The 13,591-nt window shown below is 38.5% G+C and overlaps 1 protein-coding gene across 1 annotated transcript in view; it reads left to right on the forward strand.

The window, feature by feature from the left end:
- The first annotated feature begins 646 nt into the window (after positions 1 to 646).
- TUSC3 (tumor suppressor candidate 3) overlaps positions 647 to 13,591 on the forward strand; it is a 105,159-nt gene continuing 92,214 nt past the window's right edge. The window contains exon 1 of the mRNA XM_059470462.1: positions 647 to 790. Coding sequence (XP_059326445.1) covers positions 662 to 790 — 129 coding nt within the window. The 5' untranslated portion in view covers positions 647 to 661. The remainder of the gene's footprint in view (positions 791 to 13,591) is intronic.

Consider the following 13,591-nt stretch of genomic DNA (forward strand, 5'->3'; position numbering starts at 1 on the left):
AATCAGAATATCAATTTAGACCTGCACAGTTAATGCTCTGGGAATTAAATTCGAATTAATTGTATCAGAATATTGCATTGATATTATTTTCTGCAAAGCTGTCTTTGTGCGTGCCTAATGAAATCTGAAAAGTGTATGCGCATAAACATATAAGAAAGAAGTCTTTGTAGTTTGGGTCTGGTTTTGGTGGGGTTTTATGGTGTTTTGTCTTGTTTTGTTTTACAGTCTCCGTGCAGGATTGCACGGTGCGCTGCGGACAGCCGGGAGCAGCAGCGAAGCTGAGCCCGGGCAGATAGAACTCCCCGGTCGAGCAGAACCCCCCACCAGGGCGGCCAGAACCACTCGGGCCGGCAGAACCTCCCCTGGGCGGGCGGAACCCCCCGGGCGGGCGGAAGGAAGGAACCCACCGGGCAGGCAGAACTCCCCGGACGAGGAGAGCCCCCAGGACGTGCGGAACCCTCCCAGGACGTGCGGAACCCTCCGGGCCGGGCGGAACCGTAGCGCTGCCCGCAGCACCCGCACCGAGTCGAGCCGAGCCTGCCCCTCAGTGCCCGCAGAACTACATTTCCCAGGCGGCTCCGCGCCGCGGGGCGCTGCGATTGGCCGGGCGCGGGCCGGCTCAGCGTGGCGGTGCGGCAGGTGCCGTCGGCGGGGGCGGAACATGGCGCTGGGTGCCGGGGCAGCGCGGCCGCTGCCGCACCTGCCGGCCGGGGGCTGCCTCCCCCTGCGGCTGCTGCTGCTCCTGCTCCTCCTCTGCGGACAGCTCGGGGGAGGACAGAAAAAGAAGGAGGTAGAGACGTTCGCTTCTTTCGCCATCGCGCCCGGCCGGAGGTGCCTTGTCGCGCTGCCTCCCTCTCCGGAGTCCCCATGTCCCCGTCCGTCCGCCCGGCGTCCCTCGCGCTCTGCCTGCCCCGCTCCTTCCCCAGCCCCGAGCGGGGCGCCGGTGGGGCGGGAGGCGCCGGGCAGGCGGTGCCCCTGCCCTGCCCTGCCCCGCTCGGAGGTGATGGCCGCCGGCGGCGGCGGCGTTTCCAGGGCAGCGGCAGCGCAGGGAGGAGCGGCGGGATGGCGGTGCCCAGCGTGCTGTCCGTGCCCAGCGTGCTGTCCGTGCCCGGGCCCGTGCCCGTGCCCTGCGCTGCCCTGGGCCTTGAAATGGCCGGTGCTGAGCAAAGCCCCCCTCCTGCGCCGGGCTCCGCTGGGCTGCGGTGGGCTAGAGGGGCCTGGCAGCCCGGCGGGGCGAGGAGCCCGCGGGAGGTGGAAGTTAAACCCGTGTTTGTGGTGCCAAGGGAACGAAATGCCCTGAGTTAATAACGAGCATCAAAGCGATGGCCGCAGTTGTGTGTGTGTGAGTGCAGGTGAAGGTGATGGTGCTCTGTTCGAGCTGTCCTCTGGGTAAGGGAGACGTGGAGGAAGGAGCAGTTTTCAGATTCATATCAACAGCTTATCTTCACCAACTTTTGTATTAAAATAGGGAAGTGTGCAAAAATGTGTAGTGTACATACTTGCCTTTTCCAGATTTCAATGCTGCTAAAGCTGCCTGTGCTTCTCTTCCCAGGTTACCCTAGATTTCAGGCCAGGCTTTTGCCTGCTAAGTGCTAGGCCACCCAGTAGTCTCTACAGTGTCACTATAACTTCATTTATGGGAGGAGTTAGCTTTTAACCAAACTGTAGAGTTTTTACAGCTGATTCTGTCTCTGAACTAGCAGCTCAGACAAAGAGAAGGATGGTCCAAATTTTAGGATTTTGTTTGTTTTGTTTTTCTTTAAAGAACTATGTAGGTTATTAAGGCTTACAAGCTAAAGATGTAAAAGAACAAGGATGACTTCCCACTGGTGTCCAGTGACAAGAATGGAAGGAATTACTTAAATCTACTTCAGGAGGAGTACAATTGTGGTGTTAGGAAAGAGATCCTAACTGAGAGAGTGGTTGGGCACACAATAAGGTACCCAGGGAAGTGGTCATTTCCCCAAACCTGTAGGTGTTCAGGAGACATATGGACAACATTTTTGTGCATGTGGTTTGACTTTTAGATTGCCCTGCATGAAGCTGGGAGTTAGACTCAATGTCCCTTCCAACTCACAATATTCTATGATTTTGCAAGGCCAAAGTTAGTATGTAAAATTCTTATTTAAGTATTTAAATAGTGGTGGGACTCTGGTCTTAGCAAGATAAGTAATCTGATAATTGAAATAAATCCCTTGAGCATCACTGTGAAAAGTGAACACCTTCACTCTAGGCATTCATTGCCTTTTCCACTCTTTCTGGAATGAGTAAGCAGTAAATGTGTTGCCCTTGTGCTGCTATAATTAACTTCTTTTCAAAACTTTAACTTATTAGGTTTCCTTAATAAAATGTGTTTAATGTTTGACACTTGATTCTCTCTTGCTGTGATGTGCTGGCACTGCAACTTTTGTTGACACTTTCATGTGGAGCGCCAGCTGTGCTACCAAGATAGCTGAAATAATCTATCTTTTAAGTGAGATCCTTTTCCTAACAAGTAAATAATGGCAAATTAAAATAGACATGTACAACTACTTTTTAGAAAGTTTCCCAGTCCTACTGTGGAGGTGGTACATAATAGGATGGAAATGCTTGTTTATTTGTCCACCTATTTGGTATTGCAGTTCAAGCAGGTATTTCTCCTCTGTAAAGCTTGTTATTCAGTGTTTTCCTTGTTAACTGATTTAAACTAACACATCCCAGTCTTCTGGATCTTTTTGCTGCCATTTTCCATTTCTGTTTAATATTTTGCTTTTAAGACAACAGATTGCTCATACAGACAAACCCTTGGCTTTATGTTGACATAGGCATAGTATCTATGACTGCATCTTTACAGAAACTATTACAATATTGTACGTTCTTGCTTCGCTTTAAATGCAAGCTTAAAATAAAGTATAACTTGGTTTTTCTCAGGGTTTTATACACTGCATGCTTCTGTGTTGTATATGTTAGAGCTAAAATCTGACTCTTCTTGCCCCATAACCTTCATGTTAAAAGCTGTAGTAGTTTACCCAATATCTTTAATGAGGAAAACATCTGTATGTGAAAAATGGGACTTGTAATTACAGCAAGTAGTTTGGAAGTAACATTTTTAAAACTGTTCTGAGGAAAATTATGTGAATTGAAAGAGTGCAGGATATTGTGCTGTGGGACACTGCTGTTCACACCACTGTCCAGAAGCACAGTGGAAACAGGTAAAGGTGATGGAAGTTAAATGTGTTAAGTGAACTGAAGATGTTCTATACACAGCTTGTTTTTGGGAAGTTGGAAAAATGGTCGAACACACACTGAATTGTTTTGAAGTGACACTGCAAGAGAAAAGCTAATGTAGTGGGGTTGAAATGTGTATCTCATGAGATAAAATCAACCCACATCTCAGTTTCCTGCTTTCTCTGTGCTTTGTGTTTGTGTTTGTTGACATGGTTGTCCAGAAAGAGAGGTAAAGGACTAGAGAGAAGAAACTGGTTTCCCAATCCAAGTTTTAAAAAAAACCAAACTTGATTACTTGAGAAGTACTTCCCCTCATCATGACCATAAAGAACAAGTTATTGTTTGTTTAGTTGTTATTTTTAAAATTAAATAGAAGCAGCTGTATGTTTTTTTAAGGCTTAAGGTGTTAAATATGGTAATTTTTCTGAGAGAGTCTTCAGTCTTGATCATATTTTCCTGTTTTATATGAAAGTAACTGGGATAGATTGGCACTATCCCCTTGTTTCTGCACCATGAGTTTTTGTTTTCCTTTCATAGTGAGCCTGTTGTGTTTATTTGCAGTTATTGATTATTTCCATGTTGCAGCCAGAATGGCATCTTCCACTTAAAAATGTTTTTCCCATCTAATTTCTGATAGTGGTTCACCATAAAGGTGGCAATTCTCACCCATTCAGACCTAGGGCCAGCAAAACCTGCTGTCCTTGGTCTTGCTCCAGAATTGAAAGAATACTACTTAGTTTCTTACTTTATCTCTTGGTGCTGTTTTCAATGATCTCTAACATTCTTTTCTTCTGTTCAGTGTTCTGTGTGTGTATTTAATTGAAAGGTGTATTAGGGAACATGGTAAAGCGAGTGGAGAAAAGGAAAGGAGGAAAAAAAGTTTGTGGTGAATGGGAAGTGTTTAGCATATATTCAATTTTACTTATAGTTTAAAAAATAAATTCTCCATTTTTCAAGATCTCTTATATTATTTAAATAACAGTGATAATTAAAACCTAAGTTTTTCTTCTTGGTCTACTGAAATTCTGTTTAAAATTAAACTTGAATATAAAGCCTTCTTCATCTTGTGGTTGTGAAAATTTCGAGTTTGGTCTCCAGACTGTGGAGCACTGCATGTTTTTGCTTTTGACACAGGATGCATGAAAGTGTTTGGCAGTTACACCAATTACAGACTTCTCTTTAAAAACTTTATTAAAAATTGAGATGTGGCAAAGCTTGAATCTGTGGAGGGAAACTCAGGCCTCACTGTAGATTTGCCTTCAAATAATTTTAAAGATGTATTTTAAGTGGAGATTTTGTATGCATTTATGTAAGTGGACATTTTAACTATTGCTACAGTAGAGATAGGCTTTTTTAAAACAATGCTTAAAGCTTTAAATTAAGTGTTCTCAGTTTGAAGTGAAATAAGTTCTAACCCATGCCTGAAAATATAAAACTCATTAAATGCAATTCTAAATGTTTTTCTCTACTCTTGTCCTAAAAAGAATGGGGACAGCATAGAGGAAAAACAATATTTGCAAGAATTCCTTTTCTCTGCTGTTTTTTACAACCCCATAAAACATCTATATCCCTCTCTCCTTTATTTCTAATTAACTAAAGTTTTGCAAAACTTTGGCAAAATTGACTAGCAGTTCTGGCTTTGACCAATCTGTGTAGAAAACTTCAGTGACTGCATACAATAAGTGAAATAAGGGATGCCTCTAGTGGCCTGATGGCATTTTGTGATTGGGTTACTGAAACCTTTTGTCCCAGGTGTCTCTGTTTGGCATCCTTGCTGTCATAAGACAGATCAGTGACATAATTGATCTTTTCCCCTGTTCTGTTCTATAACTATTTATACAGCACATCCTGTGCAACCACAAGGAAAATACAGATTGTATCTGCTTAAATTCTACATGCTCTGGGAAAATGAGTTAGTGGAATTAGAATTTTTAATTCTAAGCACTGGGTGGAAAGCACTGGGGTTTTTGGATATTGGTTTGGGTCTTCAGATTTATTCTCTTGGTTTTTAGAAGTGTTTTCAAGGTCACATTTTATTGGCTAAGATAATGGCCAGAACTAAAGAAGGACCTTTACCTGGTATTTGGTTTGGGCCTCATTCTCTTGCTCTAATAAATCTGCTAAATAGAGTAGCAAAAGATTTGTACCCTTGCTATCACAGGCTTCTTCATGAAAACTCTCTTCCTCCTGGGTGCTAAAGTAGGAGCAGGACCAGCATTTCTCTGGACAGACTGTTCTCCCACCTAATAGGATTTGCTATTAGGATTTTACTTTCTTTTGTATCTGATAATACCATTCTGGAATACTCCAAGTTCATAATCTCTTTTTAAGGAATTGCAGTCCTTAGCCTAACTATGCCATTCCATTAATTTTTCTTATCCTTTGCTGCTGAATCTAAAGCAACTAATTTTTGATTTTCAGAGGAACTGGTCATTAAGCTTAGCAGAGTTTGGCTGTGTTGCATAGAACATTTTGTATATCAAGTCCATAACAGAAGTGGTAATTACAGTTATGCGGTCCCTCTGGAATGACATTCTGAGCTCACAGAGCTGCTCAGGGTTATAGGCTGTAGCATCTGCTTCTTGAAGGATAGAAACCATTTTCTACTCTGCTTTTACTTTGGCTTTTTCATAGTTTCAAATCACTATTGCTGTCTTCTCTACTATTAAAAAAATAGCATGTTCAACTGCTTTTGTTAACCAATTGCCTTAAAAAGACCAATTATGACAGTCTACTGAATCAATCAGATATTGACATTTCTGTTTAGCTTTTTTGAGATTTCACTGCGTATATATTCATGTCTGAGCGATGCAAATATCTCCTCAATGTAGATTTTTGAGCTTGTCAAGTAAAAGTTTAGGTAATACTATAAAATTCTCATTTATAGTTCAAGGTTCATTTCTGGGACTTTTAAAATAATTTATACTAGGCATTTTTGTCAACTTGATTGTTTTGTGAAGTCTTTTGATACTTAGCCTGTTTTTAATGAAAAATAATTGACAGTTACTCAGTTAATTAATTAGCTAATTCCTTTTATGTTTTCCTATTTTCTGGTCAGACATACACATTCAGGCTTTTTCACACATTTTGTGTCTCAGATCTTGTCAGTGGCTGGTTGCATTCTGAATCCAAAGTTGGGCCTTTAACTCAAGACTTTGCTGTCCTGCAAGAGTGTTTAGTATAATGACTTGTTATATTACAGTGATTTTCTGCACTATGCTGAGGAATATGGTCCTTTTAACAATAAAGTAGGAAAGGTATTTTTTGATTGGTATTGTTTAAACTTTCCTTGGTAATTGTAGCTGCTTTGTCTTTGCTTGCTTCAGTGGTTCAAATTGTTACTTAAAATATTTTGTTCTTTTTACTTCTCTTACTTATCTACATATGACCGTCTTGTATTTTTGGTAGTAAACTGCAGTGAAATAGAAATTCCATTTGATCCATTATTACTAGATTCACTGGAATACTGATACACTAAAAATATGAAACTTAAAATTATTTTTCTTTTTAATCCTATTAAAGTATTTTAGTATGAATCTTTGTCTTTCTATAAAAGACATAGCTGGAGATTCAGATTCTACACAGGAAATTAATGTAGGGAGTGAGAAAGCTAAGCCGACAGATTTTTTTGAGACACAATTCCTTTCTCTACTTTGTTTTTTTCAAGGTTATCTAGAAAGATTAAGAAGGTATTTTAATATGGATAGAATACCTGTGGCTGTTTGACTGACCTAGGTAATGCTCTTCTAGATACCCTAGGAGTTACAGGGCTAGGGCTACATACAGTGAAGGAATAAATTAGCTGTATCTACATATGTTTAGGTGTCTTTCCAAGGAGAGGAATTCAGGCTGCAATTAGGTGAGGGAATTGTAAAGCAATTTAATTAAGAGTATAGCACCTCATCATAGGTCACAGTACCAGTACTCTTTGTAGTCAGTGATCTTGAACTAGGGAATACAAAATGCAAGAGGATGTTTCTGAAATCTTATAATTCTCCAGAATGTGGATGCTAAAGTCAAAACTGTAAAAGCTGTGCTGTTCAGAGTATGTGCTGATAAAGTATTGTGTACTCTTCAGCTGCAGAAGGAGAAGGTAGTGATGACCACGTATGCTGATTCTTCAGTGTGGATTATGTACATGGTCCTTAACAATAATAACAACTAAAAATCAAAATAATAATATAATAACTTGATTAGAGTAGTGTTTTCTTTTTCTTTAAGTACATGGTGATGTACTGAAGGTGATGTGGTTAAGGTGGTATGTATTCTGGTTTCTGTTCAGGTCATGTGAGATGGTATAAGCGTGCTTATTGATTATGGTTTATAGGATAGCTTTCAGGGATTTTGAGATGTGGGACCTGAATGCTTTCACATGGGTGAAGATAATAGTGAATACACTTCACCCTACTTGAGTCAAAAACTGAAATTTAGAAGAGTGCACAAACTCCTGCACTCTTTTTGTTTTCAAGTGAATCCTTTGTGATACCTTTTACCAGGATGTCTTCAGTTATTGGGTATTTTCAGGTGATGCCTGGGGAAACTAATGCACTTGCCACCTCCTTTATCTGATTCTTAAGTGGGGCTATAAATGATCTCATGGCCAAGTCTGGCATGTTAAAGTGTAGGGCATGCTCAGAGGCCTAGAGGTCATTGAGAATTTTCTCCTCCATTACTGCAATGTCTGTGCAACTTAAAAGTTGGATGTGAAGTAGAATTACTGTGTTGCAGATGCCTGTGGTTGATGAACTTGGTTAATTTCTATCCTCAGATCTAGTCAGTGGAAAACAAGTTAGCTTCAAGATGTGCAAATCTTCTGTCTGGTGTAACATTACACATTCTTGTGACTTAAATGGAAATACCATCACATGTTTCCTGAACATTGTTTCCTGTTTTTCCTGTGTTTTGGAAAATAAAGGGAACTTGATGAAGTTAATTTCTTTGATAAAGTAGGATTTCTTTTTTTATCATTGGGCTGAAGGATAGAAAACGTGTGTATGGGAAAACAAAAACTATTAAGCCAATGATCAATGATCAAATGTAATCAGAAGTAAAGAATTCTTAAATCCTTCTGAAATCTGTTAGAGCATAGAAACTAGTAAAGTTATCTGAATTCTATATTATTTTTTGCATCACACTTCTAAATAATTTAGCCATGGTTTGTACTCTTAATAGCTGATGGCTCAGGTCTAAAACATTTCAGTGGAAACTTTTTCCATTTTTCTATTCTATGCCTGATTTTTACTAAAGCTTCAACTGAAATGGAAAATAAATGGCAGGAATTTCATGGGAATTTCAAGAATGCCATTTCCAGGAAGCTCAGTCCAAAATTGAAGATGTACAACTGTTATGCCTCTTGCTTGTCCCCCGCTGCTGGATTCAGTTAGTGGCAATGTGACAGCACATTGAGTAGATGAGATAGGAATTGTTATGAAAAGGACACTAATGGTGCATTAATGCTGAAGTTATTGCAAAAGTATTTTTCTTCTCTTGTGACATACTTTTGCTTCTAAGCTAGTTATTAATAGAAGCTCTTGTCTAATTTTTTTTCAAATCTCTATTAGTTGATAGCAGTGCACTAACTTCTTTAGAGGGCAATTTTTTTAGAAGAAAAGATAAAGTTATTGATACCTGCTGGACAGACTCCAGATATTATAATTGTTCTTTATTTCCTTTATTCTTTTTATGGTTTGGGATGATAGTGAAATCAGCCAGAGAATAATTGTTCTCTCACAATGTGAAGTATTAGAAATCAGGCATTTTATATTATTATTAGTGCCGCACACATTCACAGTATTTTTCCTCTTTTTGAACGTGTATTATGAAATTTTACAGCGGGGTATTTATTTCATTGTGACTGTACATGGTCAATACAACATATTTCCAAGCTAATACATAAACACCACTTTTCCTAGAATGAGTTTATGTGTCTTTGCCCCTTACTGGAAATTTTTTTATGTTCTTAGAGGATCATCTAAAGGTGGTCATATTCACTGTGAGCTCCCACAATTTTAAGGAACCTTGTCTGGAACTTCTCTTAGGGCATGCACTCTTTTTTTTTGTTACATGAATGCCACAAAACCACTTAGGTTCTTCATTATCCACTAGTTTATCCACTGGTTCCAGCTACATTTACAATCTAATGTTTACTTCTACATTCTTTCACCTAATTTCCTAGTTACCCCTTAAGCTCTACTTTGCAACTTCAAGGGATCTGAACATTTCTCCCTGTAGTCTGTCAGGGGCATTGCTAATTATTTTCCCCTTCAAATGCATTGTAAGCTTTTTCATTTTTTTGTTTCCTGTAAGCTGAATAAATCAGTCAGTGGAGATGTGGGGCTGTGTGCCTGAATATGCACATACATATTTACACTAGTTGAAATAGCATCATGATGATGGGCTAGATGAAATAGCATTTGCTTTGGTGTTGATGTCTGTGCGTTTTTGTCCTGTAACTCTAGGTGCTATAAATGATCAAAGTGCTTTAACTAGAGTTCATGGAGAATGTAGCTTTCAGAGTAAAACTTTAACTAAAATGCCCTCATGTAACTGCATATTGGTTTCTGAGGCTGCTAACATAGTGCAATTTCTATGAAAGTAATAGTTACCTGAAGTTCTACTTTAGTGCATAAGGAGGGACAGTCCTCATCTGATTTGACATCTTGTATTTTAGCCCATTCTGTGCACAGAAACTGAGCTTCCTTAAGTCATTGTGTGCTATGAACTTGTAACATTCACAATAGGAGTTAAATTTTCAATTAAATGTGACATCTCAGCCTCTTCCACAGTAGCATTATGGTTAAAGCATGTCTGGGAAACTGATACAGTGGGAGCAGTTGATATTAATTTGATTTCTGGGAAATTTTATGCTGCTTCACATAAAGTACCCTGAACACTTGTCTGTTCCTTTGGGTGCTTGGATCTGTTAAGGTGATCTTCATTATTGTAATAATTCAAAAGGTTCCTGCTCCGAAGTATAGCAGTTGTTTTCCCCCTCTAGAGCATTGTTCACACTCTGAACTGTCCTTTTACACCAACACAGAGGTTTGTACAATGTTGCAGAATTCGCTGGGCACAGAGGAGTGACAAGAGGAAGATAATTTTCTGGCTGAATGATGATCATTTGAAAGAGGAAAGTCCTGGGTTCCCACAGCTATTTATACATTTAATCCAATAACTGTTCAGTGTAAAACATTGTAATACAATCTGTTCAAGTAGGTTTACTTGCCCACCATCTGGACATGAGTACTGCCTGCCAAACCAGTTGGGAGGGCAATGGAAGAAATCAAGGTTACTTTAAAGTAGTGAAGGCTTCTCAGGGTAACCTCTGTACTCTTGCTTTCTCTGTTTAAGCAGCTATCACCTTCTCAGTTGTAATTTTGTGTGGCAGTGGAGGTGGCTGAAGGAACTAAGTACAGAGTGCACTATGCACAGTGCTCGAAGAGCCAGCCCTGGAATATTTAAAGGTAGTAGTGGTCTTGGTGGGAACATAAAGGCTCTCAAATCTGCATTTTTATTTCAGTATTCCAGGCCATTTGGATATTACAAGAAAGTAATATCCAAGCAAGGGGAGATAACACAAAATTTAGTATGTTTTGTAAGTACCTTGTGGCAGACAGGAGAAGCTTGTTCAACTTTAGAGTTGTCCACTCTGGTTTTCATTTCTGTTTGCTGTAGATCCAAATTCCTCAATTAACTGCTATGTGTGGAATAATCTAAGTACCTCTTTACCTCTATCTGTAGAACAGATACCAAGAAAACGAGTGTATAGCACAACAATTTAATGATTTATAGGTGGTCAAATGCCACATTCTTTGACTTTGTTTTAATAAAATGATAAATGAGAGGAGAGGCACTAAAGCTGATGAATTTTAGTGCAAAATTTTTTATACTGTAGAAAACATATTAGCAAGTGAGCTATGCCAGGAAGCAATGATGCCTTAAGTCACCCCAGTCTAGAATTTTGTTATGTTAGTATTGGAGCTTTAGCCACCTGTAGGGCACAGTACTGATGAAGATGGTCCCACCTGTGTAAGAACTGAATATTTCCCTCCTTATCCCCTTCATAAAGTTAGGACAGGTATGGTGTTCATTTTACAAGAGACTCAAGTGCACAATGTTAGAGAGGTTGTAAATGCATATATATATATATTGCACATTCAGATGACATGTAGAATCATAGGAAATAGAACTTTATTCTTTCATTTCATTTTTTGTCCCACCATATTAAAGTGATCTAGTTCTGGTTCTGTTAGTGTATTGGTCTATTGGCATGTGTCTTAAGTGATTAAAAAATCCAGCTGAAGCTGTTCAGTTATAGCAATATCAGTTTTTCTGAGCAGTGAATGCATTGTGCTGTCATGCAGAACTCATGCTTGCTTGGCTGTGAGGGAGAAAATTACAAGTTCATTAGCTGATACAGCAGCTTTGTTTTCAAAAGTAATTTGATGTCTGTACTTCTCCCAAGTGAAAATGGAACTTTTCCTGAATCTAATCAACTGTTTTGATAGTAAAAATGTTCTGGAGGAAACACGTCTTTACTCAAGTCTTTACACTGAATGTTGACTCTTCAAAAAATTTAAAAAGTGTGCTTTAAAAGGGGCTTAGAGAGACACTTTTAGCTGGCTTCCATCATTAGAACTATAGCAACTTTTTCTAAAAATGAAAAAGATGTAGAATTAGAAATTTGATTTCATGTGGATTTTAGAAGCTAATTTCAAAAGGTAAAAATATAGACTTCATGATAGTATGAGAATATTTTTATGAGAATTAAATGTAATTTTAGTAAGCACATCATATTTTTATTTTTCTAATGTAGACATTAATTTAACCTCCAGTTTCGTCAATATGACTTATTGAGTTAGTCACTATAAGGTAACTGAATTTTTAATATTCAACGTAGAAAATAATGCTGAGTATTGGTGTTTAAACAGTAATTAACATATTAACACCATTAGGTTTTGCATTAAAGCTTTCTGACTGCTTGTACAGTCATGATTTAATATTCCACAATGAACTTCTGCTTTAGTCCTACTAATTGCATTTTTTTTATTTAGATAAAAATGATGTGCTGGTATCTATGAATAGTTTTTCCTTAAACTACTCAGAAATAGATATAAAAGTGAAAAGTAATTATTTTATATTAAAAGGATTAAGTGCTTTATCTGCCACTGGAGATTGTCTACCTCCTGTTGTACCACTGAATCCATTAATTAACTTAGCACCATGTTATGTCCTTTCTGTTCTAATGAACTACTTACTGGGAAGGTAGTATTCTGATTAAAGGAATTCCTGCTCAGGAAACTGATACTTCTGTTTCTTAATGTATGGGTAAATGGCAAGGGTGCCAGAACCTCATGTGGATGGCTGAGAGAGGTTAAAGGTACTAGGCACGAGGAAGAATGCTGAACTTGGTGGTTCTGTCATATTTATGTGTGTGGTTTTGCCTCCTGAGAAACAGAATTTGCTAGGAAATTGTGACAATAAAGTGACCAATGAATGGATGGCATAATTAAATAAAACTATTGAGAGTCAATGTCTGCTGTGGCGAAGAATTTATGAATAATGATTAGCAATCAATTGACAGTGAAGTAATGTGAGGGTAGATGCAGATTTCTCTCCCAATGACGATGAGTTGTGATGAAAAGTTTGAAGAAAGTGTTAGGGGAGATAATACTCTGAAACATTCATTAAAATAGATGCAGTGGCTGTAACGTGTACATTTTCTAATTTTTAAAAGTGAAGCTTACACTCAACTAATTGTGATACCTTCAAAACTTTCTCTACTGCCCACTTTTCTAGCTTTTTAAACTTGCATGTAGAATCTCTTTATTGAAATGTTGTATCATAAGAAAAAACAAGGAAAAGGATGGTTTTGCATATCTTGAAAAGGAAGAAGGAAAAATCAACAGTTCGAATTTGAATCCAAATTGTAGTGATTAGTTGTATCATATGAACATTTCTGTGTTACAATTTGTCATTTCTGGCAAGAATAGAAAATTTGAATTTTCTTTATTATGAAGTAGGATTTTTATTCTCATGCTTTACTTTGAACCCTTCCCTTTTGTTCTGATAGTAGGTTGTCCATTAAATTGGCTGGATCATGTTGCTATTGTAAACCATGTCAAGTGCTGTATATATTTTTGATTGTGTTTGGTAATTACTGATAGTATCCTAAAGCAGATTGATGTTTGGAAAAAAAAACTTGGAAGAGTTGGCTTTGAAACCAAAATGGTCTTTCATTAATTTCATGTGAAGCAATGAAACACAATACTACTTTCTGAAGTCCTTGTAGAAGAAAGAAATTTGCTGTCTTACCTTTTCAGCTTGAGAGAGAGACATTGATAGGACTGCCCCTAATGCTGAAGTCATCTGCAGATTTTAGGTA

The sequence above is a fragment of the Ammospiza nelsoni genome, chromosome 4, assembly GCF_027579445.1.
Source record: "Ammospiza nelsoni isolate bAmmNel1 chromosome 4, bAmmNel1.pri, whole genome shotgun sequence".
Lineage (NCBI taxonomy): Eukaryota > Metazoa > Chordata > Aves > Passeriformes > Passerellidae > Ammospiza > Ammospiza nelsoni.